This window comes from Perca fluviatilis, chromosome 9, assembly GCF_010015445.1.
Source record: "Perca fluviatilis chromosome 9, GENO_Pfluv_1.0, whole genome shotgun sequence".
NCBI lineage: Eukaryota > Metazoa > Chordata > Actinopteri > Perciformes > Percidae > Perca > Perca fluviatilis.
Genome location: NC_053120.1, coordinates 38631899 through 38658419, shown reverse-complemented (window position 1 = coordinate 38658419; position 26521 = coordinate 38631899). Strand labels below are relative to the sequence as shown.

Here is a 26521-nt window from a genome sequence, read left to right as displayed (position 1 = left end):
AGAAGAGCATTTTAATTTCCTTTAACTGAATGCCTGTGGACAAAGAACTAAAGAATCGACAAATCGTAAGAGAAGCCAGGAACTCACTCCGGCCCCTTCCTTCTCTACCAAATTTCCCATCAAGCTCATAATTAAGACAAACAATGCTAAGAAAAGAGTCGTTAAAATCCTGGAATGTTTTATGGACCCTGGCTTTACTCAACGTCTAATCCAGCTGATTCAGGGATGGAACTCCTGAGAGTCCTCCCTTAACAGCTTTTGGCTAAGACAAGCATGCTTTCCACCAGGCTGAGCAGGGTAAAAAAATAAAAGCACACACACACACACACACACACACACACACACACACACACACACACACACACACACACACACACACACACACACACACACACACACACACACACACACACACACGTTCACAAAGTAGCCGAACAAGAACGCTGTTGCGATATGGGGAGGGGGTGGCTTTCATTAATTGAATTTATGGAAATAAAGGCTTGAATTAAACATGTTTTTTTTCCTTGATTAGATCAGTATATCAATTACTTCTTTATCACACTTGGGCCACGTGCCAAACACATAAAGTAAAGTTTGATTGGGAGGGAATAGACAGGATGATAGATAGACGCATAGAGAAAGAGAGAGAGAGAGAGAGAGACATCAAGACAGACAGAGTAATCCAGTTAATGATGAACTAGAGGAGTGTTAATCAGAGGATGCGCTGGTGTGTTGATTGGATCCGCCTGCTGTGAGGGGTAATCCCATCTGCTGCACGAGGAGGGGCCGAGACCGCAGCTAGAGGGGACAGTCTCAGCTGTGGGAGGACATTTTTGGCCAAGCTCGTTTCTAAACCAGATTTGCTAAATTAAAGTAGGAGGCGAGGTTTAGCCGGGTGAGACTTTTTACAGCCTCTGAATAACGCATACAGAAACCAGCGTGTACAGCAGCCCACACAGCTCATATAAATCCAGTCTTTGTGTTTGAACTCGCCATTGTGTGTGCTCCTGTGCAGCGAGTAATGGCTCGGCAGGTTTGGCACGCTTAATACATCTGTGTGTTTACGAGCGCTTTACGAGGCCTCCTGGTCAAACGCTGTGTCAGTCCGGTCAGCCCGTTAGTTACAGCCCAAACTCTGACTCATGGTTTTTCAGCCGATCAATATGTACGATCATCAGTCGAGCCCTGACCTCATGATCGGGGCTGAAAGGACATTTATGCAGCATTTATTGTGTCAGTATCTGGTTTCAACCAGATACCTTTTTTTGTCAACAGAGAGGGAGAGCACATCTGATTAATTCTCTGCTCTTTGGCTAAGAGGACCTCTGCTTACTAATACACCTTACATATGTTCACCTTAACAGCCCTGCAGTTAAATACTATGTGGAGACAGCTCTATCTGTAATCCCCTCCACACTACACTACAGACTATGGTTATAGAGAATCCCCACTAGGCTGCTCTAGCACATTGCTCTTGGCAACTTTTAGTCTATATATCTCACTCTACGCAGTGACTCCCAAACAGGGGGTACTTCTGCAGTTGCCAGGGGGTACATGGAAAGATTGTAGCCAACTACTGTCATTTTAACATTTTAAAATTATGATTTGATTAAAAGAATATGCCTATTAACATTAAGTCAATTATAGTTATAAGTAGGGCCAAACAGAATCTGCAGACTCACAATTTTCTGCAGATTTTAAACAAATAAAATTAAAAAACAAACTCAGAATGTTAACGCATCTCCACCCCAAACAGAAAAACAGTCCACTAAATTCCCCCAGCTTTTGGCTTTCCTTCTACAGATTCTCTTTGGTTCTGGTTATAAGCACTGGACAAATGGTCAAAATAGTTAGCAAAAAGTAACGTTAGTGGCTGATTGGTCACATATTCATCATTACATTCATTCTTAGTATTAGTAGCCTGGTAGGCTAGTAGTAGTACGGGTGCTGACCCAACCAACCTTAATATCGGTAGTTTAATTGTATGACAAACTTAACAATATCCACTTTTATATAATGAATGGTATACAATTACACATTTGGAACATACACTGGGAATCGATGAAGGGGTATGTGAGTTCAGCTGACCAAAAAGGTTGGGAACCACTGCTCTACGCACTAGCCTTTGGCAGTGTCCTGGTTTCTTTACATCAACATGCCATGGCACAACTGCCTGGAACACAGCCAGCACTGGTCAGCCGAACCCAAAGCCCTGGCACCCAGTAGGGCACCGTTCACGTGAGAGATTAACTCTACGCTGCTGTCCTCTCTGCTGTCAGTTCCACTCTGCCGGCTCCCTGCTCTGCAGGCCGCCCATATACATCCCCTCATACAGATAAGCCTGCTGCAGACAGGAGACTGTAGAAAATATTCATGTTCGACATGCCATGCCTCAAAGACCCCAAACACCAGCCGGGACTTTGAGCCAACCAGAGGCAAAGGTTAACAGACAAGTATTTTCACAATACACACATCTTCAGGGATATGGCTGAGGAAGTAGGGCACTTGATGTGAATGATTCAGCACAGATACGAGAGTACACTGCATTGCGGAAACAAATGTCTTATATTTAAGTTTAGTGAAATACTTTTGGGATAAAACACTAAACTCAATCTTGTCTTTAAAGCTATAGTGCGCAACTATTTTATATTTATGAACGTCCGTTCCATTCAAGCCAAATGAGTTGATACAAAGCTAGTTAAGACTATCAGCTCCACACAACTCTGTCTGGATTTCTCAGCGTGGCTATGTTCAGACTTTCGCTCGCAGCAGCTCGAGTGATGCGGTGTGCGTCACCGCTGAGAAAGGACAACAGCAGCGTTCAGCTTTGGAGACAAAGAGGATATAAAAATTACAAGATGATTACATCTTCTGAAGAGTTCACCATGTTTTTTAAATCTTCCGTGTCCTCCGTGATTGACCGAATAAATGCTTCTAGCAGCTGCGTGGAGGAGGAGGGGTGGGGGGAGGGGGGAGCGATCACCGAAGGCTTGTGTCATTCAGATGTGCCGACAGTGTTGTCGTCATTACTCGTTTAAAAAAACAATCCCTTGTTTTACAAAAATTGTTCACCGAAATGTGTTTCTGAAAAAATTGTATTCGCCAAATAGGCCGTTGCAGTTGCTGATCGGTCAGTTTAGAAGATTGAGTGGCGGCGAGCTGAGCTGCCCACTCCTCATTTGCATAAAGTAGCCTGGATTCAACTTTATCCAAATGAGGAGCGGGAAACTTGACACCCTGCTTCTCCAACGTCTCCGCGACACAACCAGAATGCATTGCACGTCTGCTCCCATAGCAGTGAACGGGAAGTGGAGAAATGACGCTGACAGTGGACACGTACTATTTAATTCCTCATAGGGGCGACAGAAACCATGCAGGATAGCTTTAAAGGCAGGGTTGGTAATGTTGAAACGCTAGCGAGATTTTACATAGCATCTCCTCGGGGGTTCCGGCTAACCCCTCCCCCTGCCCTCGGGGCTCCCAACCACTAACAGACGTGCACGAGCACCGCTGCTTAGCTGCTTCAGAGCAGAGCGGAGAAAGGACCGCAATTTTACTTAAATCTCATTCACAGGTAAGCAAACATCTAATATTATCATACCGAATGTTTAAAACAAACTGACAACTGGTGACTACGTGCATTCAGCTCAGGCTCGTACACGGGAGGGGTAGGTAGAGTACGTACAGCAGGGCAAGGAGGCATTTCATTGGTTCTTTCCAAGCGGACCGCGAGGCTGTGATTGGTGGGCGTTTTTACAGGATTACAGCAGCTACAGATGACGGATCTTTTTCGCTCCTTTTTCAGAGCCCGTAACTTATTTATTGCTGTCGGGGTGTAAAGACCATTTCAAACGATATATAAAGAAGTGTATTGTGGAAATAGTTACCAACCCTGCCTTCAAACCCTATCTGCATGCTGACACTTATGCCTGTCCGCCTTGCTGGTGTGCCGTATTCTGCTTGAGCAGAGACACATGTGAGAGGGCGGCTCTGCTAAAGTAAACACTTTGACCTGCTACTCACTACTGTTCATGAATAAATGAATCCATCCATAATTCATCTGTTCTTTTTTGACTGTGTATTTACACATGCGATGTGCGCTCTTCAATTATACATAGTCAAATGGTGTGTTCTGGCGAGTGTATTTTAATGCATATTTGTTTGCTGTGAAGCATATCATGTAATGTGAGATTCATGCGCATGTCTGTTTGTTTGTGAACAACTTCAGTGTGTCCTCTACATGTGTCCTTGTTTCCTTTCATGCTTGATTGTGTAGTTTGTAGACTTTGCCTACCCATGCATACAAACGCTCCCATGACGGATTCACTGAATGTGCTTCATATTGTAAATCCCTCGAAAAGAAATAATTAAGCGGATTTAATGTTATCTCCTTTTTTAGAGAGATGTGCAAGTTGTTCAGGAGGGTCGGAAGTAGGCTGTTAGCCTGATTTTTATCTCTCAGCAACTCTCCCCCCGGCCCTCCCTGTATTTCTGGCCAGCTTGATACGATGAGACAGTGAGAGCTGCCTCACCACAGAACAGCGATTAATATTTAATCCAAACAAAAGTCTTATTAGCGAAGACTAATAATAATAATTAGTGCTTAAAACTGCCACCAGGCCGAAGAGGGCATGACGTGGTGCACTGCCTTTTGACTCGAGATGGACCTGGCGTACACAAATGACTCCTATTGTTCAGTTCCAGCGAGCGTGTGGCGGCCGGGCGGCTAATCTTATTAGAATGCATCCATGCCGAAATTGTCTGGAACACTAAAAGTGCGCGGAGCTCTTGGTGATCAAACACCTCCTCGATGAGGGCTGAAAGGACGGAAGCTAAGCTAATCATAGTGTTTAAGACATCCCAGCACAGGCCCAGAAATGAACACAGATTAATCATTAATGCTCTACAGGGCTGCACTGTGATCATCAAGGGAGGCCATGTGGGCTGGGGGAGGGAACGCAAAGTTTAAGAGTGTGTGTATGTGTGTTACAGTAGAAGTAGACTGAATTAACGGAAGTACATTTCCAGGATGAAGCCTGAAATCCTCGTTCTCTGGGCTAGATTTATCAAGCCGTTTCCAGGCGTTAATTCTTCGCGAAGACTGACTTAACCGATGCAGGCTACAGTGCTTGAAGTGGGAAAAAAAAGGTGCCGGTGCTCTCTTGCATTGGCAAATCATTATGACATTTGAGATTTCTACAGTGAAAAACAAAAGATATTATTATTGCTGGTACAATAACAATTTATTTAGTTATTATTAAATGTATGTATTTATTTAAACAAGTCGTGTGTGTGTGTGTGTTGTGTGTTGTGTGTGTGTGTGTGTGTGTGTGTGTGATTCTCTTGACAGCTTTAGTCGCCTCTCTTTCTGGCCAGCAAGTGAGAGGATGCTGCTACATGTTTTGCAGCCCAGTTTGTTATCTTTAAAAATGAGCCAGCTGTTCGTGGAGCAAAAATACATAATTTGGTCCCTTGACCAACAGTCAGGCCATCCATGTGTTTCGTTACTCTCGTTATTGTTGATGTCGGTGTCATTGACTAAGGTAACGTTAAGGTTGGTAGCTACAGACTCCTCATTAACGCTAGCTGTTCCGCTCACATCAACGCTAACGTTAGTTTGAAGCTCATGAATCGCACCTGATGTTTCTAGTTGGACTTGGACCTGTGTTGACGTGTCTGGCTCTGGCACACGCCTTCTTTTAGTACCTTTCTGAAGCTAGGCTAACATAACGACTTACAAACTCGACACGCTTCTTTTTAGTTTCTAGGTTTTCAGCAGTGAAAAACCTGTTAGCGTCCGTGATTAAGAAAACTTCTGATAGGGTGGGCCGACTGCTTGCCTTTATGTAATTCGTCAAGATCTGAGGTAAGTCACATAGTGCCCTCTGGGTAATGTAGTTTATGTAAAGTTAGGGTCAATCTGTCTGACACTGACGCTTTCTCTTTGTCAGTGGTAGAGTACCTGCCACATGCGAGAAGTAGCGGTACGCAAGAAAAAGTGCAGGTACGCTTAAGAGTAAAATGTAGAAGTACCGGTACTGCGTACCGGGGAGTACCGGCCCACTTCGAGCACTGGCGGGCTATTTACAAACAGGGCGCACTTGGGTAAAATCGCAGATTGCCTGCCACATGGGCGAGAAGAGACAAGTTGCGCTTTCAATATGCGTTCGTGGGAGGGTCGTGGGGAAAGTGGGAGTTCCACCCAAAAAGGTGAGAGGATACGTGTAAAGTGTACCTAATTATATATTCCGCGGTATTTATAAAGACTGCCAGTATAAGAGCGCGCCTCTATTCTGCGGGGGGGAAATTTTCCACCTCTTAAAAGCAGGTCTAAACCAGGATGTGCGTTTTCCTGTGTGTAAAAATGTACCTCATTCAATGGGCAGCATACTAAAAACTAAATAAAATATCTCCTCGATTGCGCCCGGTTGTACGCTACCTTCTCTTTTGTTCTGCGCTTTATGTCTTGCTACCCCGTTTTTTTTTTTTTACCTCCTCCATTTGTTATGGCAATCCAAATCAAATTTTTTTTTCGAGGGTGTGGATGTTCTGCCCTGTAATATATTCAGGTTTGTTGTTACTTCATGCACTAATAGGTCAATTTCATTGTCACTAAATGTACATACATAAATACATTCTTTGCTCTTTTAGAGGTGCGCTAATTACGCTAGAGGGCGGAGTGTGCGCCGATTGCCTGATGGGTGTCAGGTTTGATAAATACTACGCGAAATGAGGAAGCACAGCATGCGCTATTACCGAACTTGCATAAACAGACGCAGTGTAAACTGCGCTAGTGTTAGTAAATCTACCTCTCTGTGTGTTGCTGCTCTCAAAAATCTCTTCGCTACGGTGAACAAATACGGCCTTTGAGCTAGCAAGCTAAACACCAAAATGGCAGGTTTTAAAGAAAATCTGGATCGTGCAACGAGGCAGACCTGCTGGGTTCTTTCTGTGAATGATTGTAAAGACTTACTAAGAATATGTTTACAGCATTTACTATCTAACCGGTACGTTTCGGGACAGAGTGGCGGGATTGCCATGGACAAAGCAACGTTCCACATGGCGTTACACTGGTAAGCGCAAATTACGTTTAACCATGCTCACGTTACTGTATTGTGTGAACAGTTAACTTCATTTAATATTTTATGTGGCGTTTTCTCTTGCGGGTGCAACTGTTCCACTAAAACAAATTCCTTCCTGTGACTATTTTGCAGAGCCACCATCGCTGCGTCTGGAGCTTAGCCCCACCCAAGACGATTGTGATTGGTTTAAAGAAATGCAAACAACAAAGTGTTTTTTTCCTCCTATCACAGAATGTATGTTGTAGCAAGACCTTACTCCACAGCACTGTGAAGATGAGGTCTGGCAATGCGAGACTAGTATGTGTGAGACAAAAGGAGTAAAACAATCTAGGTGCTCTCCTGTGTGTGCCAGTGCTGCTTTTTTTATTGGCTCATGCTGACAGAGTAAAATGGCAGTAACCATATTAAGCATTTCATCACAGAGAAACATTTACTCTCCGCCTGCATTGTTAGCACCATCTACACCACGCGCATAGCCAATATAGTCTGTATACAAGCCTACGCTCATTCATGTGTGAGTAAGACAGATTGCAGCCACTCTCATTTTTTCCCACACAATATAAACTCACTGTAGTAATCACATTAAAGTGAAAGAAATCAGAAAAGAAAGGAGGGGAGGGAGAAAGGCGGCAGGAAAAATAGAAAATAGATGCAGGCAGAGACGGTGGTGACAACACTGTTTGGGGTGGGGGGCTGGAGGCTGCTCCTGTCAACAGTATGGATAAAGACAAATGGTGTGCCACTGCTCTCTAGCCAGGCAGAAAAACACCACGTCCGCGTTTGTCTGCTCCCGGTTTCTCTCCCTGTCATGTCATAATCAGCAAAAAACATCACTGTCACAAGCACAGAAACACACACACACACACACACACACACACTCACTCACTCACTCAGTCTGACTGACTGTATTCTGTATTCCTAACTCGGTGGGCGAATCTGATAATTTTATTTACACACAACCCCTCATTGATATGACCCACATACTGTACTGGGCGTGCTGGTGCATCGCCATGGCAGCCGTACGTATGGCCAGATGGAAGGCAGGCACAGGAAGTGACCTTATAACCTCCTGTCTCCTCTCATCTCCCTTCTCCTCTCTGCTGTACGTCCCTGAACCAACCGCTCATCCACTTCATTTCCATTCTTACTGCGTCCCCCTCCCATTCTTCCCTGTATATAATCCAGTGTAAGGATTTCATCTCTGCTACATCTCTTCTTACGACCCATTCAGTCCATTTGCCTACAGTACGTAGCCCCTTCTTTCCCTCTCCCTCCTCGCCTCCTTTTGGCATCCACTGCTATCCAGTATGGGCTCTTGGTTGTATGCAGGAGAAAGTCCCACTCAGTGGAGGGAGCATTCAATGAATTAATTTGGGATTTGCAAGGCGCTCCATTGTTTCATGTGTTCATACAGTATAATGGCACATTTCTGTCAGACTGGAGAGAGGAGCGGTAGACCAGCTTGGGGATCAGAGATCTCTGGCTTCACACAGTGCTGCTGAATATAGTCAACATTAACTCCCACACAAAGAGCATCCGAGGGACAATAAAGAGTAGGAAACAGCTCAGAAGAACAGGAGCCAGACAGTGTGATGTATTGTGTGGTGTAAAAAGATGATATTTTGTCTGCTGCTTTGTTGGCTTCTGCTAAAATGATCAGTAAATTGTTTAATCAGTTGACAATTTTGATACACTTCTATCTTCTATCACTATCTTCTATCGTTTTCTATCACTGTAACCCAAATATATTTGGGTTTCGGACTGTTGGTTGGGCAAAAAAAGCAATGCAAAGATGCCCCCTTGAGCGCTGAGAAATTGCAATGGTCATTTCTCACAATTTTCAACATCTTTTTAAACTAAATGATTCGACAGACCAGACTATTTTGACAATAATCCTTAGTTGCAGCCCTAATGTCGACGCACCCCATGAGAGGTTTGTTTCCATGGCGTCAACATTCGACAACAATTCCCAACGTGACCTGCATCTGTGTGTCAATGGTGATGTAACCGATAAAATATCAATTATAAGGAAAGGTTGTGAAAATGTGCGCCAACAGGTGTGTTCTTTATGCGTTGTTTTACGCACTGATGGGGATTTTAAATACAACAAAGATGATGTGTATATAGTATATAAAGGCTTGAACAGATGTGATGCAGTAAGTAGTAAGAGTAGCCAGCTATGAATTTTTAATGCTGAGGTGAAAGCCTATTCCACAAACAAACACGGTTACAACCGTCCGTATGCTGAACCACACACACACACACACACACACACACACACACACACACACACACACACACACACACACACACACACACACACACACACACACACACACACACACACACACACACACACACACACACAGTGTAAACAGTGTATAATGCCTACAACTGTGAGTTAAACGTGTACTGACATTTTGCTCAAATCAATACAGCTGTCACAGACACACTCACATGTCACTAAAGAGAGGTAGAGAGAGATGGAGAGAGTTGCCATGCTGCAGTGCCGTAGCATCCAAACTGTCCTGGACAGCACAAAGCCCTACCTGCTGGCTCTACTGCATCCCCAGTGCCACAACGACCGATGACCAGGGCATTAGGAAGCAATTCTATGATCATTTTCACACCACAGAGGCACACCGTAACTCTTGAAGTGATGATCAAAATGTAGATATTGGAAGTTACACACAAAAACGCATGGACGTACTGCAAAAACACACAAACAAATGGCTAATAAAAGGGAAAGACATGAACAATGACATTACAGTAACAGCTGCATGAGCTGTTGATGGAGGTGGAGAGATGGGGTGATGTTGGTGAAAGGATGCACGAGGAGGCTGAGTGTTAACTGTACTCACAGCTCAGAATAGAGGATGTGCAGGTTGCCCAAATTGTCTGTGTAGTTGGCCGGGCTGAGCCAGGGCAGGACCAGCAGCAACAGAGCCTTCATGGTCAACGCTCGGCTCTCTTTTTGCTCTCTTTTCTCCCTCTTTCTCTCCTCTCTGCACTGTAGCTTTCTCCTCTTCTACACCCCCCTCCTCCCCGTCCTCCTCCTCCACCTCCAATTCTCCGAAACTGGCCGTGCTGACCCTCGCTCCCTCTCCCCAACTTCCTCGCCTGCCTTCCTTCTCCTGAGGGGCTCTCGGATCAGAATTAATCCTTCACTTCCTACCTTTTCAGACTCTTTTTTTCCCTCTGGTTCCCCCCCCCCTCTCTCTTTCTCTCTCTCTCTACCTCTGTGTCTGTGTGAGCTTGGCAGTTTCTTCTTCTGCCTCAGGCTGGCTGCCTGGTCATCTCAGCTGCAGAGGCAAACGGGCCACTTGCCAGAGGTTGAAGACGAAGACGGAGGAGGAGGAGGAAGAAGCAGCAGAGGCAGGCGCAGAGCAGAAGTCCCGTTGTGGCTCAGGAGGAAGAGGAGAAAGTGCAAGAAGAAGAGGAAGGAGACCCATGCAAAGGTGGCACATTTGGAATACAATTTGAGATATGCAGCCCTTTAATCTGCTCTGGGCACTGGCGAGTTGTAAGAGGATTTGCGCTCGTATGCGTGTGTGTGCTTGTCTGTCTCCATCGGTGTGTGCGCGTGCATGTGTGCGTGTATGTCAGAGAGAACAGCGCAGGCTGTGACTTATACTGCAGCAGAAACCACTGAGGGGGGAGATGGAGCAGACCAAACAAAGACAGAAGGGGGGGAGAGGTACTGGGTGCTGCTCTGATTGGCTCTGCCCTCTTCACACCTCGTACACACGCACACACTCAGACACACACACACTCAGACACACACACACACACACTCAGACAGACACACACACACACACACACACACACACACAGACAGACAGACAGACAGACAGACAGACAGACAGACAGACACACACACACACACACACACACACACACACACACACGTACAACCTCTGCATTCACCTCCCCCTGCCTGCACATATGTTGGTCCATGAAGGGGGAGGATAGAGAGGAGGGAGGAGAATATGTTGCCTCCAAGCCCTCACCCCTCCTCTCCAACGATGGACTGCTCCCTGTGCAGCAGATTGGTCCGATCGCTTAAAAGAATCTGCCTTCCATGTGTGGAAAAAAAGAAAAAAACATGACCAAAACACACCGGCAAATCAATATTCTCTTCAGTGATGGAGGCTTGTTATTCTGAGTGACATAAAAGAGAACGACAGGGGCAAAAACCCCCGAAAAAAAACATTTGGAATAAATCTTGAGAGAACCACTGTCCAAGTGCACATTTCATTCATTTAGTCAGTCATACAATCATTCAATTTCAGGGTATATACAAAGAGAGGGGGAAAGATAAATTGGGATAGGTGATGCACAATAACAAAGGTTAAGCCTGTCTATCATTACTACCTGATTCAATAGGTTGTGCAGGGATCTTGGGAAGCACTTCCAGCTAGGAAGTGATGGGGGAAAGGTGTGTGTTGATACACACACCTTGATGGCACTGTTGATGGCAGTGATTGGCATTCACTTGAAGGTGTGAAATACAAAAAGCTGTTTGAGGTGCGTATTTATTTCCTCTATCATCCCTTCCTGTTTTTTTTTTAATCTCTTCTCTGTTGTCACTCCCATCTCTCTCTGTCTTTTTCTGTAGTAAACACAAAGCAGGAGGGAGAAATGGTGCCGCAACAACTTCGAATGTGAGCAGCTAATCTATTTTCATTTCATCCTGTCAAATCTCAGCCTCAATCTCTTTCCAGTATTATTTATTTAGATATTTCATTCTAAGTACCGAGTCATGTCAATTTTATTTTTAAAGCTCACATTTTAGCATCATAGTACGCTTTCTAACTTTTATCTTTTCCTTCCTCCCCCCCTTTCGTTTTTTCTCTCTTCTGACATTTTTTTCCCACCGTCTTTCGATTTTCATAGCGCTCCGCTGCCTGCAACCCTCCAGAAAGACACTTAACTGGTGTAAATACCCTGTCTGAATGAATATTTCATGGATGGAGGTAGTGTAGTTACATGCTGAATGTGGTGTGTGTGTGTGTGTGTGTGTGTGTGTGTGTGTGTTAATGCATGCGTGCATACTGAAGCATAAGTTATCCTGCGGTATTTAAACAGTGCGCACAGCAACAAGACCACAGGGCACACAGGAAATGGAAACGTAATTGGATTGTGACAGGATGCAGTTTGTGAACAGAAACAAGTCTGCCCCCACAGGAGTCATTTCATTCACTCGCATATTGACTCACACTCACAAAAACACCATCATAACATACACATACACACATACTCTCCCCCAATTATTACTGTTGATTTTCCACTCACAGCATCCATACCTATGTAATTTCAAAGTGGTAGTTTTTTATTTTTAAAGATACAGTATTGGAATTATGCCTTAACAAGACAACCTAGCAAGACAGTGTTATACAGTACGTATATACCAAAGGACCTATCTGTGTGTACATTTATGTTATATTGAATAAAGAAGAGGAAGCTATTGGTGCTTTAGAAATGAGCAGATGGTAATCCTAGAACCACGATATCTTGCATGAATTATGGGAACATATTCTGCTTATTCCTTTTACTGAAGCGAGTGCGAGAGTTAGCTGTATGCTACGCGTTATTATGGAAGACCCGCCCTTCAATAGCATTCACACACTACTATTGGCCAGGCATCCATGCTTACGCAAGGTAACATAACCCGATTTGTTCAGGTCCTATCCCCTGACCAATCAGCTATCCTAACCTTAACCACTCGCGGTCAATGCCTAACCCCAACCAATCGAGCTGCGGGACTTGCGTGGGATCCATAATAACGCGTATGCCACAGATGTCTTTTCTCTTTTCTTAGAGCTTTTTGAGGAAATAAATGATGTGGGAACACCTCTACAACAGAGGAATGGGAGGATGACCTGAAGAAGTGGCCTTTGGTTACAGAGCAAACTAATATATTAGCTTAACATTAGCTAAAATGTTAATAAGTTGGGATATGTTGCATTGTTCTGCCCATTTAGCTTCGTTATTGTTTCCGTTACTACTTACGGTGAATCACTGAACAATCTGAAAAGTTCTGAGGCTTAGCAGTACTTCTATTAAGAACTCACACTTAATAAGGTCAGGCGTGTTTTGTTAAAGCAGGTGAGACACAACCTTGTCTAGGCTATTTAAAAGCAAACATGAAGAGAGCCTATTGAAACAGTACCATCGCTGACAGTAACAATCCCTTTCGTGTTGTTTGACACACTTTTTAAGTCACAAATTTTGTTACTCATCCCTGAACTTCATAACCTTTTAGCTAAAATTAAGCTAACTTAGTTTGTTACTGCTTTCCGAGTCTACTTCTCGAGGTTGTCCTTTCCCCCCTTGGTAGTACAAGGCACAAGTATGACCACATTATCCCTTTTAAGGTGTTCTTCAAATCTAGAAGAGATAAGACACATGCAGCATACCGCTAACTCTCGCAAAAGCTGGTTGAGAGAGAGGAATAACCGGAAGTCGCACCCAAGCAACGGGTTCCGCCATCCATTCCGACATACCCCCACTCCGACATTGACGTCTAATTGTCGGAGTGGCGGCACTTCCATTGTTTTCAAACGTCCCATTAGGGGTTAGGATTAGGGAATAGCAGCATGTCGGAATAGAAGCACGTCGGAGTGGCGGCATGTCAGACTGGCAGCATGTAACCCAAGGCAACATGGGGCTAACTTGATTAGCAAAACAGGTTAGCTTATCCACCTGCCACCTTAGTTGGCTTAGGCTATAAAGTGGCCAAATCTCTCTTTTTTCTCAGTCTCTCTTTGTATCTCTCATACTAACAAAGGTCACATAGAAAAGTAACTGCCACATTCATTAAGAACTCTCATTTCTTTTCCAAATTTTCACACAAGCTTTTAAGGACGCCCAGTGGGCTTTGAAAGTGTACTTGAAAACAAGTACATTTTCACACAAAAAGGAGGAAGAAGAAGAAAGGAAACACGATCATGCTCAAGGCAGAACATCAGTAAAACACACACATGGTGCTCTGGGTAAATTAATTTGACTAACACAAAATATATGAGAGCAAGAGACGTTCAGAGAAGAGAAAACCTGTTTTAAGCTGCACACGTAGCCTACATGTAGTCACATGTAACTGGCTAAATAGAAGAAAATACCTGAGCAGTCATCTGTGCAAGCCCTTACAGGATAAAGAAACATAGCGGATAAGAAATACTGTTGTTCAAATGGTTTAGATTTTGTACTTCATTGCACTGGTTGTTTCCAGAATTACTGATTTATCCAACCAAAGGCCAATAAAGGTCATGAATGATTACATGAGTATGAAATCATCTCTGACCAGATGGCTGTCTCAGTCATTACAACTCCTGAACCTTTGCCAGATTCTGGGGTATGGCCAGAGACAGAGTGCACTGACATCATGGCCACAAAAATACCCACAGTGAGATAGATCAGGGAAGTACAGTGTCATTTACATATCACCAGTCTTGAAATGTATCTCTATGTCTGGATACAGAAAAGATGTAAAGAGAATAGCATGCACCTAACAAATGTGGATATAGTTCAGGTTTGATTAGGTTTAGGCACAGGAATGACTTAGTTAGACTTCGGGAAAGATCATGGTTTGGGTTAAAATTACTATTCTGTTAGGGTTACGAGACCCTTGGTGTCATGGTTGAAATAATGACAACTTAGTTATTTTTAAGGAACATTTTTGGCTATGAGAAACCCACCTTGACTTTCGGTCGGTAAAGTCCAATGTTTGGTTGATCAATCCAACAATCCTGAGTCATCTGCACATGTTAAAACTTAACAAATACTAGGCCAACAATAATAACCAACTTATTAAACACATACTGTGTAGTCACAATCAGTGGGCCATATTAAAATAAGTGAACAAAAGAGAAATGTTGAAGTTTCAGAAACTTTTTCACATCAGACTGTGTAGAGTCGTCCCTCTGGACGTGGCCTCTCACCTCCACAGATAACACCTTCAAACTAGGGGAGAGCTGCTGAATCCTTCTGGGAGTCGGCCTCAGAGCTCCACACCTCATTATGACACTCACACTACATAAAGGAAAAGACTGGGAGATAATGGAGCAAGGTGGAGAAAAAGATAGAGGGAAGGATGGGGTAGAAAAGAAGGTGTAAGAAAGACAAGAAGCAGAGAAAATGCGTGCATGTTGGTGGTGGGAAATAAGACAGAAAGAAGGGGCAGGAAAACGAGTTTATAGAGTTTTATAAAGTGCAAATGAATAGGAAACACTGCGGGGGTGTTTTTGGTGTGTGTGTGTGTGTGTGTGTGTGTGTGTGTGTGTGTGTGTGTGTGTGTGTGTGTGTGTGTGTGTGTGTAATGTTTGGCGAGATGCACTAATTATCCCAGGGGCTAGGGGAGTATTAATGAGCATTAATGAAAACAGATCCAGACTGAGAGAAACCAAAGAACTGTCTTTTAATGATATATAAACAGAGGTGCTGGGCCTTGTTGAGATGAAAGTTGGGTTAGAGGAAGAACTCCCCCCTTTGGGACCGGAGCTGTGGGTTAATGACGATGGGCAGAGGAGGATGGGAAACCTAGAGTGTGTAATTACTGCAGGTCATTGTAGTTTGGGTAAATAGGAGAGAGAAATCTCACTTCTTGCTTACTTGTTTAATAAAAAACTGATGATATCTTAGTTTCTTTAATGGAAGATACAGTTATAGGCCTGCAAATGCATAAAGGATAATGTAGAGCAGGGTGATGCAGGACCTGGGTCTCTAATCTGAACCTGACAGTAGACAGTAGTATAACAAACCTTAGCAGTGGTTTGTTATACAGAAATAGCAGCCTGCAGAATGCCGTGATTGACCAATCAGAATCGAGTATTACACCAAGCCAAGTAATAATGCTGGATGAGAACTGCTTTTACCATACTTTGGGATACATTAAACGGTGCTTCTTCCATCCTACCTGTTCTTGATGTGGTCTTCCAGTTCACCACGGGCCAGGGTTTCGGTGCAATAGTCGGTGAAGGGGCAAGCCACGGCAAGCTTGTCCAGCAGCTTGTGCACCAGCAGGCTGGGCTTCCTGCAGCTCTGCAGCATGAGGGCCGTGCGGCACACCGGGCAGAAGTCGCTCTCCAGCAGGAAGTTGGTGAGACACTCCCCGCAGTAGGTGTGTCCGCAGGGCGTGTCCAGGGGCCGGATGAGCGCCTGCAGACAGATGTGACAGATGAGGTCGTCATCCACCTCGTCTTTGTAGAGGTACTCGTGGTTCTCCTCCAGCTGGTGGCTGTGGCCACATGAGGGGCACAGGTCAGGGGGCGGAGACAACAGTCCAAACTCTGAAGGGGAAAGGGGTGGAGCAGATGCTCCGGCCATCTCCATGGCAACTTCAGGCTGTATACTTTCCTCCTGGATACTCATTTGGACTCAGGATGTCTCGTTGGATCCAGTGAGGAAGTCATTAGCAACCGAGATGTGTGGGGAACTATGTGAGGAAAAGGAACGTGTGTAAGAGAGGAACTAGTGGAGAAAGCACTCATGCGTATCTTTCACTTACAAGCAATACAACAGTGTAAAAATACTCCATGACAAGCAACAGACCTGCATTCAAAATCCTACTCCAGTACAAATACATTAGTATTATCAGCAAAATGTGAGTAAAGGGACTGGTTGTGCAGTGAAATGTCTCATCACTGATATATTATTATATATGACGTTATTAGACTGTTAATTCGGATGCATCAATGTGTAAGCATGCATTTAACTGTTGTAGCTGGATGAGATGGAGCTAGTTTTAACAAGTATATAGTTTAGTCCAGTGGTTCCCAAACTGGGGATCAGGCCCCTTAAAAGCGTCACAAGATAAATCAGATGGGTCTTGAGATGAGTAATCGGCTGGAAAAAGAGAAAAAATACAGTCCTGCTTCGCAAATCTACATTCTTTGTAGTATTTGTTTTTTTGGTTTGAAATATGATTAAAAAAAAAGGTTATTTAAAGGAACACGCCGACTTATTGGGACCTTAGCTTATTCACGGAGTGATTTGCTCGAGCACCTGAGAAAGCCCCGTGGTGATCGCCTGGAGTTCGCTCAGGTGCTGCTAGCAAATCCCTCCGCCCAAGTAGCAGAAGTAGCAGTGCTTTGCCTTCTGAGAATATAGTTCCCAGTAGCCTATGTGTACGGTTAGAAGATGGCTGTGTGTCATGTGACCTTGTTATTTGTACACGCTGTGACTATACAAATCACAACATGTAAATAGGAAAATGTTGGCGTTATTTTGTCACTTATTGGGAGCAGTAGGCTAGATGGAGCCGGTTACCTCCAGAATCTGTGCTAAGCTAGGCTAGCGGTGGGTGCATCAGACAGAGTTACAACACGCACGGAGATGAGAAGGGTATGTATGGACTTATCTAACTCTGGGGGATACGGGGAATGAGATAAAGTCCCAATAAGTCGGCGTGTTCCTTTAAATGAGACAAGTTTAAATGGGAACTTCTAACAATTCATAGACATCTGACACTGGACCAGTGGACAAGTGCCACAAATAGAGTTTTATACTAAAGTAAATAGAGTAAGGCCACAAAAGTTGGGAGCCACTGGTTTATTATATGAAAAGGTAGAGCTAAAGAAGTGGCATCAAATCCAAGTAAAGTACAATACCTGAAAGTTATACTTAAGTTACTTTAAAGTTAAGTACAGTACATGAGTAAATGTACTTTCCATCACTGAAGAAAGGGAGACGGCAGCCACAGTTATCGTGTCAAGTAAACAGGGTGTGAAAATATTCATAAGCTGTGTTTCCGGAGCAGAGCTCACATGAACAACAGCAGCACATAATGTGTACTGCAGTACACACATTGTTAGATTTCCTCCACTGGCACAGAGAAGAGATATCAAACTACTGAGATTTCATCTCTGGATGCAGGAACGTCAATACTGCTCATCTCAGCAGCAAGTGTAGAGACGGATAGACACAGGCCAAGTCTGCAGCACTCGCTCGCTGTACATGACAAACACACATCGCTGCTGCGGGATGTGACATGGTTTTACTGCCACACAGGTTTACGTTGCGCTCGCCACCGCGAGTGTGCCAGTGTGCACGTCATAGCCAAAACAGGCAGGCTCCTCGAGCACATGGACACGAACAGATGGGCTCAGTCAGACACACGTCACCTTGGCAACAGCCATCATGTTGGCACTCCACAAGCTTTGTTTCTGGACCCACTGTTGGGTCTTGGCTGCTAAATGAGACACTAGATCTTGTTAAAAAAAAATAAAAAATACCAACAACAAACTGGAACATAACTTGTGTTTGGAGTCTGTAATATACAAATGTTATCCAAGTGCTTGTTCAAGTTTAATTGGATACAGTCCCATGCTCTAAATAGAATCATAGCAAACAATGCACTTTGATGTTCCTCCCGATATGCTAATTCCAACAAATATGACCGTGCACGTACAACATAAAAATCCACTGAGTAACCGGCGAGTTGTCAAAACAAACAGGCCGCCCTCATTTCTTTTTTTACGTAAGCAATATGAGGCGAGTTGTGACAGTCATATTAGCTCAGTGTCTTTGGTGTGTTTGGGAGGGGAGGGACAATAAGAAGAGGCTTAACAAAGATGAACTTTCCCACTGAGAGCTTGCGGTAACATGGCTGATTCATCACAGACTGTGGCACCTGCTGCGTCTGAGGTCTGGCCTGATCTACGGAGCAGAACACTTTCATCGCCACTAGACAGGGAAAGCTAGACACAGAAAGGGATGAGAGAGAGAGAGAGAGAGAGAGAGACAGAGACAGAGAGAGAGGAAATATCTGCCAGCAGGAGCAGAAAATGAAGGGGAAAAAAGTGATTCAAAGATCCAACGAAAAATGAAGGTGGTCTGATATTCTCTCCAACTCCTGATCTGAACAGGATAACATAATCTCTTTAGAGTTTGTTCTCTTTGCTCTCCTGGGAAACGTTGGTGTTATTAAAAGATAAAATACAACTACACATTAACAAAAAAAACTTTATAGTAAATGGATCAGAATGTATTAGCCCGTTTAGTCTGAAACAAAATGGATGACATCTTACTACTCACAGCCTGTCTGGAACCCATTAACAATTTGTGTTTGGAATGAGAATAACACAGTAACTACACTTTCCCGGCACACAAATGCATGCACCTACATGCAGAGACACGCACACATGCATGCCTTCACACGCCCACTCAAACAGACAAACAGGCAGAGGACGCCCGTGCCTGAGGAGCATCAGCTCTCTCCGGCTCGTCACTAATCCCTGAAGTGACGAGACAACGCTGCCACAGCAGTCCTGTTGGAAGGCTACGCTTTGCTCTAGAGAGACAGTAACAGAGAGCTGATAGGCTGAGCCTTAACCACACATTACTGATGTTTTATGAATAGCTACACATGCAGTACAATATAACAAGCATTAGGTGTGAGGTTTTGAGTTGGGCTGCAGTCTGTCCACGTTTTCGATTTCAGTTTTGATCACAAAGTGACAGAACAAGCAGCTGTTTGTATTGTAAATACGACACCAGGGAAAAAGTTATTCCTTTGTCTTTGAACCAAAGTCATGTCAAGGAGTACTAAAGATTATTTTCATAGTCGATTAAGCTGTTGATTACTTTCTCGATTAATCGAATGTCTTGTTTTGTCCACAACTCAAATATATTAAGTTTACTGACAGATACGTGGATAAACTAGACTTTTTTCACATTTAAGCAGCTGTAACTCAACCCAAATTTAATAGTTAACTAATTATCGATAAACTAATCGGTTAATCTTTGCAGCTCTAAAGTCAAGCTTTGGCTCAATAGTCTCTTTTCAACTATTGATCATACTGTAGGAGCGTTACTCATCTAAGATAGCGTACACCTTCTTCCTCACACATTGCACATTTTATGTAAATACAGCTGGTAATTAACTCTCAGCCTACTCTCCTGTGATCTGGCATGACTTGACAAGGTAATAATGATACAAGGCCGTGTCAAGTCAGCTCTTTTTCCTAACGATTGAGTGTAAAAAAAGACAACCCTATGATAAGCTAAATGTGTCTGCATCGGCACTCTCGCTGTCCACACTGGACTAGCATGTTGCTATGTACATAACCACTCCTCACATTCAACGCAATCAATCATATCTGTAGAGTATCAATCAACCAAACACACCCTCGGAGCAAAAAGGCGCAGTAAGCCAAATCAGACAAGTGCATGCGAGCGAAGCACGCTGGATTAAACGGCACACAGTTCTCTTTTGCATACCTAGTTTGTTAATCATTGCAGATTTGATTTTCATGTGCTGCCACGTGCTGAAATTCATTTTTCGACGGACACAGATTTCAGTTGTGGGAGGTGTGGGCTCACGTTGAAGAGACTACAAACTGCTCTGTGAGTCATGTAATGAAACAAACTCATCTGAAGGCTGACACACAATCACAGGGCCCACGCTCGCTCAGCAGCACAATTACAGGGCAGAGTGGGAGTGCTGAACGAGAAGTTGCTCGTCGTGAACATATCAGTTTATCATCAGATCATAAAAATCTGAATGGCGTGCTGATCCAAGCAGCTCAATAAACACGGACCCTGAGCACAAATAAGCATGTGGAAGCCTGGAGTTATAGGCACAAAGAGTGTGTCAAATCTGACACACACACACACACACACACACACACACACACACACACACACACACACACACACACACACACACACACACACACACACAGTACAGCATAGTCTGTTGTGTTCAAACATGTCCCTGAAATACTGAAAATTCCGGTAAGCCATTTTTTAAAAACCAAACAGTGGAAATCAAGCACTACTTTACTACTGTATATAACAGGACAAATTAATACCTGAAACCTCTCCTTGCAGATAATTAGGATGTAAATTACAGTGTTAGACAATAAGCACCCTATCAAGAATCCCATCACGAGTCATTCCTCTACATGTATAACTAATTAACTAACTAATAATTTCAAATTCTCGTTCCATGTAAAATGCATTTCCTGCCCTTAAATAACCAACAAGGCTCTTGTGTTTGTATGTTTGGGTACGCCGGTCCCTCTCTGAGTTCGTAGCATATCTCTACGTGAGTTTGAGCCAGAACCTGACACCTCAATCTGGGAGAACAGCTGCGGGCAGATGGGAAGCTCTGTGAAGTGTCTCTAATATCAGAATGGCTGACTAGATCAGCACAGGCTGTACCCAAAACTAACTGACATGCTGATATTAGCACTCACACACACAGTTAACAGTAAATCTACACAGAAAACATCATTATAAGCGTGTAAAGTGAACACTCACACAGGGATTCGATGCAAATGAAATCCATGCAAATAACACAGACCAGCAAAAGACTCTGGAAACATGTTTTGTAACTACCGACAAAGTTGCACTATTTGGAGTGTTTAAGACAATTAACAACCACATTGCTGATAACAAAACCAACTTGGAGTGGGGAACGTACTTACATGGCTTCATGAGCGACGTTCACTTTCAGCAGAGCAGTTCACCTGGACAGGTAAAGCCTCACAGAGGGTGTAACATTAAACCATTCAGAGAGGGAGGGGGCGAAAGGACAGTTCAATGACTCAGTGAGGAGGACTTTGTCCCAGTCACTGAGCCTGCCGATTGGCTGCCTGTCTTTAAGTGGAGAAACTGTATACGAGTGCCGGTCTTGAGGGAATTTTACAACCCAAGACGGAGGAGAGTGCTCCTGTGTGAGCTCAGAAGCTGCTCACCTCGATCAGGCCAAGGTGATCAGGAAGTGGCAGAGCAGAGGGGGCGGAGCCAGAGGAAAGGTAAACAGGAGAACTGCCCAAACCTGCTCTGGGAGTTCAGGAGAAACTGGAATGTCCTATGAAGTGGAGTGGACACATACAAGGTAGAATGGAGAGTTAGGAAATGAACAGTTGAGATATTTTTCAGCCCAACAAACAAAACACAATTGTTTTTTAATGAAATATTGAAATGTCTTGTAAAAGGGCACCAGCAGATTGAGCTACAAGTTCTGACAGGCCCGCTTTCATAACACAATAAAGATTTAATAACCCACAAAACATATTTTGTACCTACATGATTGATTTCCTGCAGACCTTTTGCTTAAACAGAATGACTGTGCTGTGGTCTATAAACAGGAAGCCCATAATCTGAGTAAACATGTCTCAGGCTGAGATAATGCTACCATGTTCTGCGAGTACTTTAAACCTGTGTACAATACACACACTGTAATACTTGTTGCTTGTACAGGGCCTTCTTTTTGTCGTTGTGGTTTTGCTTCCCTATGACAATAGGATGCTTTTGTAAAGCCGCGCGTTTGACTTGGGCTTTGTACAAAAACAGTTGTTATCCTGGTTTTCAGATGTGGTTTCCTCCTCGTCTTTTCCAACCTCACGCTGCTCTTTAAACCCTGGGACCGTGAGCCACAGGTGCTCCAGACACAACATGACGTTTCTTCATGAGTCACTCTGAGATCATTAGAATATGTCTGGGCAGAATATATAACCTTCAAACTGTAGGCCTACAGTATATGGTTTATTCTGCAACATAAAATCAGTGACTCAAGAGTTGCTATACAGGTACAGTAAGGGGAAATTTGCCAAACAAGAGAGCCATCGTGTATCAGAAATCCTTAATTAAAATATAGCAACAACAGTGTTCACTGCTTGTTAAAGGCAGGTTTAAGTGTTTGATACCATAAATATACGCTAGTGGCGTTGCTTTCAGAATGAAATATCTCAACAGCTATTGGATGACCAGATATTCATGTTCCCTCAGAAAGATTTGTAATAACTCCAGGTCACCAGGTTATAACTTTGAATGTGTCTAATAATATGGTTTATTGCTGAATACCTACAAAACTAAATGGCATTCCCATCGGCCTCAGCTGTACTCTGTGGTCAGTGGTTAGTAGCTAATGTTAGCATGCTAACACGCTAAGCTAAGATGGCGAACATACAGTAGTGAACATTAATCCGAAATTAACGTCAGCATGTTAGCAATGCCGTTGTGTGCATGTTAGCATACGGACATTAGCATTTAGCTCAAAGCAATGCTGTGTCTAAGGACAGCCTAGCAGAGCCCTTAGCAAAAATATATATTTATATTCAGGGACATCGCTTTGGACAGAGGAGGACCAAAAAGTACCAGAGAGTTCGCAGAGAAACAGTAGGTGATTGCAGCTGAAATTATTACTGGGGTCGGGGTGAAAAATGAACCACATACACATTCCGAAGAGGATTCAAATCACTGACCAGCATAGGTAATGTTAAAATCATCCTCTCATAGAGAAATATATCCAGTTTGAATGGAGCTTTTTCTTTAAATGACAAATTATGAGGTGGTCACCAGTGGTGGAAAAAGTATTCAGATCCTTTACTTACGTAAAAGTACTAATACCACACTGTAAGAATACTCTGTTACAAGTAAAAGGCCTGCATTGCAAATATTACTTAAAGGGGTGATAGAATGATTATATAGGGTATTTTACACTGTTCCTTAAGGTCTCCTAATGGGGTATGTAACATTGGTTGGGCTGAAAATTGCCCGAATGATATTTTATTAGGCCCTTAACTACCCTGTGAATATGGCTCTATTTGGAACAAGAGCTTTTCTTCCAAATATGGTATTGCTCATGAATATTTAGAATGAGCTGCGCGCTGATTGGTTTGAGCAAACTACATAGAAACACATGGGAGACTCTCATATTTCAGACACTGCAAAGTTATACATTGTTTATCGGGCTATTTCGTTATTATATTCACTTCTGATACTTTTTTAAGCAAGAAATCAACTATATAAAGCTCAAATATGGGCCGTTTTACGAAAATTGATGGCTAATTGCAAATTTGGTAAGACTGTGTGTCGGAGTTCAGCCGCCGGTGCTGCCTCTCGCCCGGGCCTGCCTTCCTTCACAGACCCGGCCTACTATGAGGTACTTGAGCTCGGTCACGGCTGCAGCCCACAGCAGGGACTACCAACACCGCGCCCTGACAGAGCTCCAGGGCCTTCAACTCCCCTCTTCCTGCTAGCTAAATGGCCCGTTGTGTGAGAGTGAGAGCCAGCGAGCTTGTTACACCAGCAATCTGTTACCACATGTTACACACATGTCACGCCACTTATACAAAATCTAACTAAAGGTCTTATAAAGCTAACAACGGTGTCCGATTTCAAGTTAATGAATATTTGTGAAGACAAAGTGTTTTGTTAGCTGTGACTGTCCCTTCAATCCTAGCTATGTGTAGCTACAAACCACGGATAGTTAGCTTCCTTTTCGCCTTAATTCAATTATAGTTAGAGTTTGAATTTCGTCACGCCACTTACACAACATCTAAATATATGTCTTATAAACCTAACAACGGTGTCTGATTTCAATTTAATGAATATTTGTGAAAACTAGGTGTTTCGTTAGCTGCGACTGTCCCTTCAATCTTAGCTATGTGTAGCTACAAACCACGGATAGTTAGCTAGCTTCCTTTTCGCCTTAATTCGATTATATTTACAGTTTGAATTTCGTCACGCCACTTACACAAAATCTAACTATATGTCTTATAAAGCTAACAACGGTGTCCGATTTCAAGTTAATGAATATTTGTGAAGACAAAGTGTTTCGTTAGCTGCGACTGTCCCTTCAATCCTAGCTATGTGTAGCTACAAACCACGGATAGTTAGCTTCCTTTTCGCCTTAATTCGATTATATTTACAGTTTGAATTTCGTCACGCCACTTATACAACATCTCCCTAAACGTCTTATAAAGCTAACAACGGTGTCCGATTTCAAGATAATGAATATTTGTGAATTCCAGAGGAATTCTAAGAGGAGGCTAGCTAGCTCTCATTGATAGAGCTACATCCAGCCGCAGGCTCTATCAATGAGACTTCGGCACGGACGGCGTTTATTTCCCCAATAGTTTGTTTAAATAACTCAACACATTATAATTACACACATTAAAAGATTAACTGGAACCTGTGGTAACAGATTGCTGGCGTAACAAGCTCGCTGACCGTGCTCTCACTCACACACACCGGCATTTAGCTAGCAGGAAGAGGGGAGCTGCAGGTCCTGGAGCTCTGTCAGAGCACCAGCGTTTAGTAGTCCATTATCCAAAAACCGGTGACTTTGCGCGGGTATGGAGTGCTGTGGGCTGCCAGTCGTGACGGAGCTCCAAGTACCTCATAGCACCGGCAGCTGAATTCCGACACACAGTTGGACAAAATTTGCAATTAGCCATCCATTTTCGTAAAGTGGCCCATATTTGAGCCTTACATAGTTGATTTCTCGCATAAAAAAGTTTCAGAAGTGAATTTTGTAATGGAATAGCAGAGATATGCGCGACCTAGATTCTGAAGACTACCTGATCTCAGGTCAGTTGTGTAGCCTATGTAAATGTTGGGCGTGACCGTTCTCTTAATACACCCATGGGCTGACAAAGGTTCCGGTTTTTGGGAGGTTGACGTCAACTTCCAGCTTTGTTGGGATTCGCCCGTTTTCAGCGGCAGTTTCAAAATATGAAATTTTCATAGTAAAGGGGTGTCAGTGGGACTTTGAGCTTCTATGTATGTCCTATTTACCCACCGAACTGTCGTTATTCAACTATGACAGGGTAAAATCAGTTTTGCATTCTATCACCCCTTTAAGTAAAACAATGTAAGTATCACCAGGAAAATGAACGTGAAGTCATAAAAGTAAAAGTACTCTTTGCAGAAAAAATCCTCACATTTTACAATCTGGAAACGATCCAAACAATTCTGTCACTCAACTAAGTGTTCAATTGACTAATCAATTAATAATTATTTTAAAAACTACACGCATTTTGTGTGCAAAAATCTTAGTTTGTAAAGTTACTAGTAAAAAGTGCAATATTTCTCTCTGAAACGTAGCGGAGTAGAAGTAGAAAGTTTCATGAAAAGAAAAGACTAGTAAAGTAAATACAAATACCTCAAATGTGAACTTAAGTACAGTAGGCTACTTGAGTAAATATACTTAGTTACATTCCACCACTGGTGGTCACAATGAACAGGAGTCTAAAAACAAATATACATTCATAAGCAATTTCTTTCATTTGCTTGAGATTTAAAATGTTTCTGACATTAATCACTGATACCACATTCAGCCTTTAGGTGCTGACTTGTTTTGTGCATTAGCATTTCTAAGTAAATTCTATTTTAGTTACAGTTCACTCACACAGTCACATCACTCACAGCCCTCCTGCAACAGGAACTATATGCTCGTCTTTTGTGATATTTCTTCGGATTGGGAGAGTTAAGGTGTTGTCGTGTATCTTGCAGTCACTGAACAATCAGGCAGTGGAGAGTATAGGCTCTCTTCACTGGATGAGTGACGGCTGATGAACAAGAAACAGTATGGAGCAGTTCCAGGCGACCTTTGCAGCTGTGATATCACTCCCACTTCCTTTCCACATGACCACTCTTCTGTCTCCATTCTCTTTCTCTCCTTGGTTCTGATGAACAGCGTAATATAG

The 26521-nt window shown here is 43.3% G+C and overlaps 1 protein-coding gene across 5 annotated transcripts in view; it reads right to left on the bottom strand.

Moving 5' to 3' along the window:
• The window catches only part of lnx1 (ligand of numb-protein X 1), a 44588-nt gene extending 22977 nt beyond the window's left edge, over positions 1-21611 (bottom strand). For 2 of the 5 annotated variants that reach the window (XM_039810135.1, XM_039810137.1), the window contains exons 1-2: positions 21512-21611; positions 15997-16515 (exon numbers count right to left, since the gene is read on the bottom strand). In XM_039810135.1, coding sequence (XP_039666069.1) covers positions 15997-16451 — 455 coding nt within the window. In that variant the 5' untranslated portion in view covers positions 16452-16515; positions 21512-21611. Of the gene's footprint in view, positions 1-9943; positions 10701-15996; positions 16516-21507 lie in introns of those variants that run through there. The other 3 variants (XM_039810138.1, XM_039810139.1, XM_039810136.1) reach the window with 2 other exon arrangements.
• Between the last annotated feature and the right edge of the window lie 4910 nt (positions 21612-26521).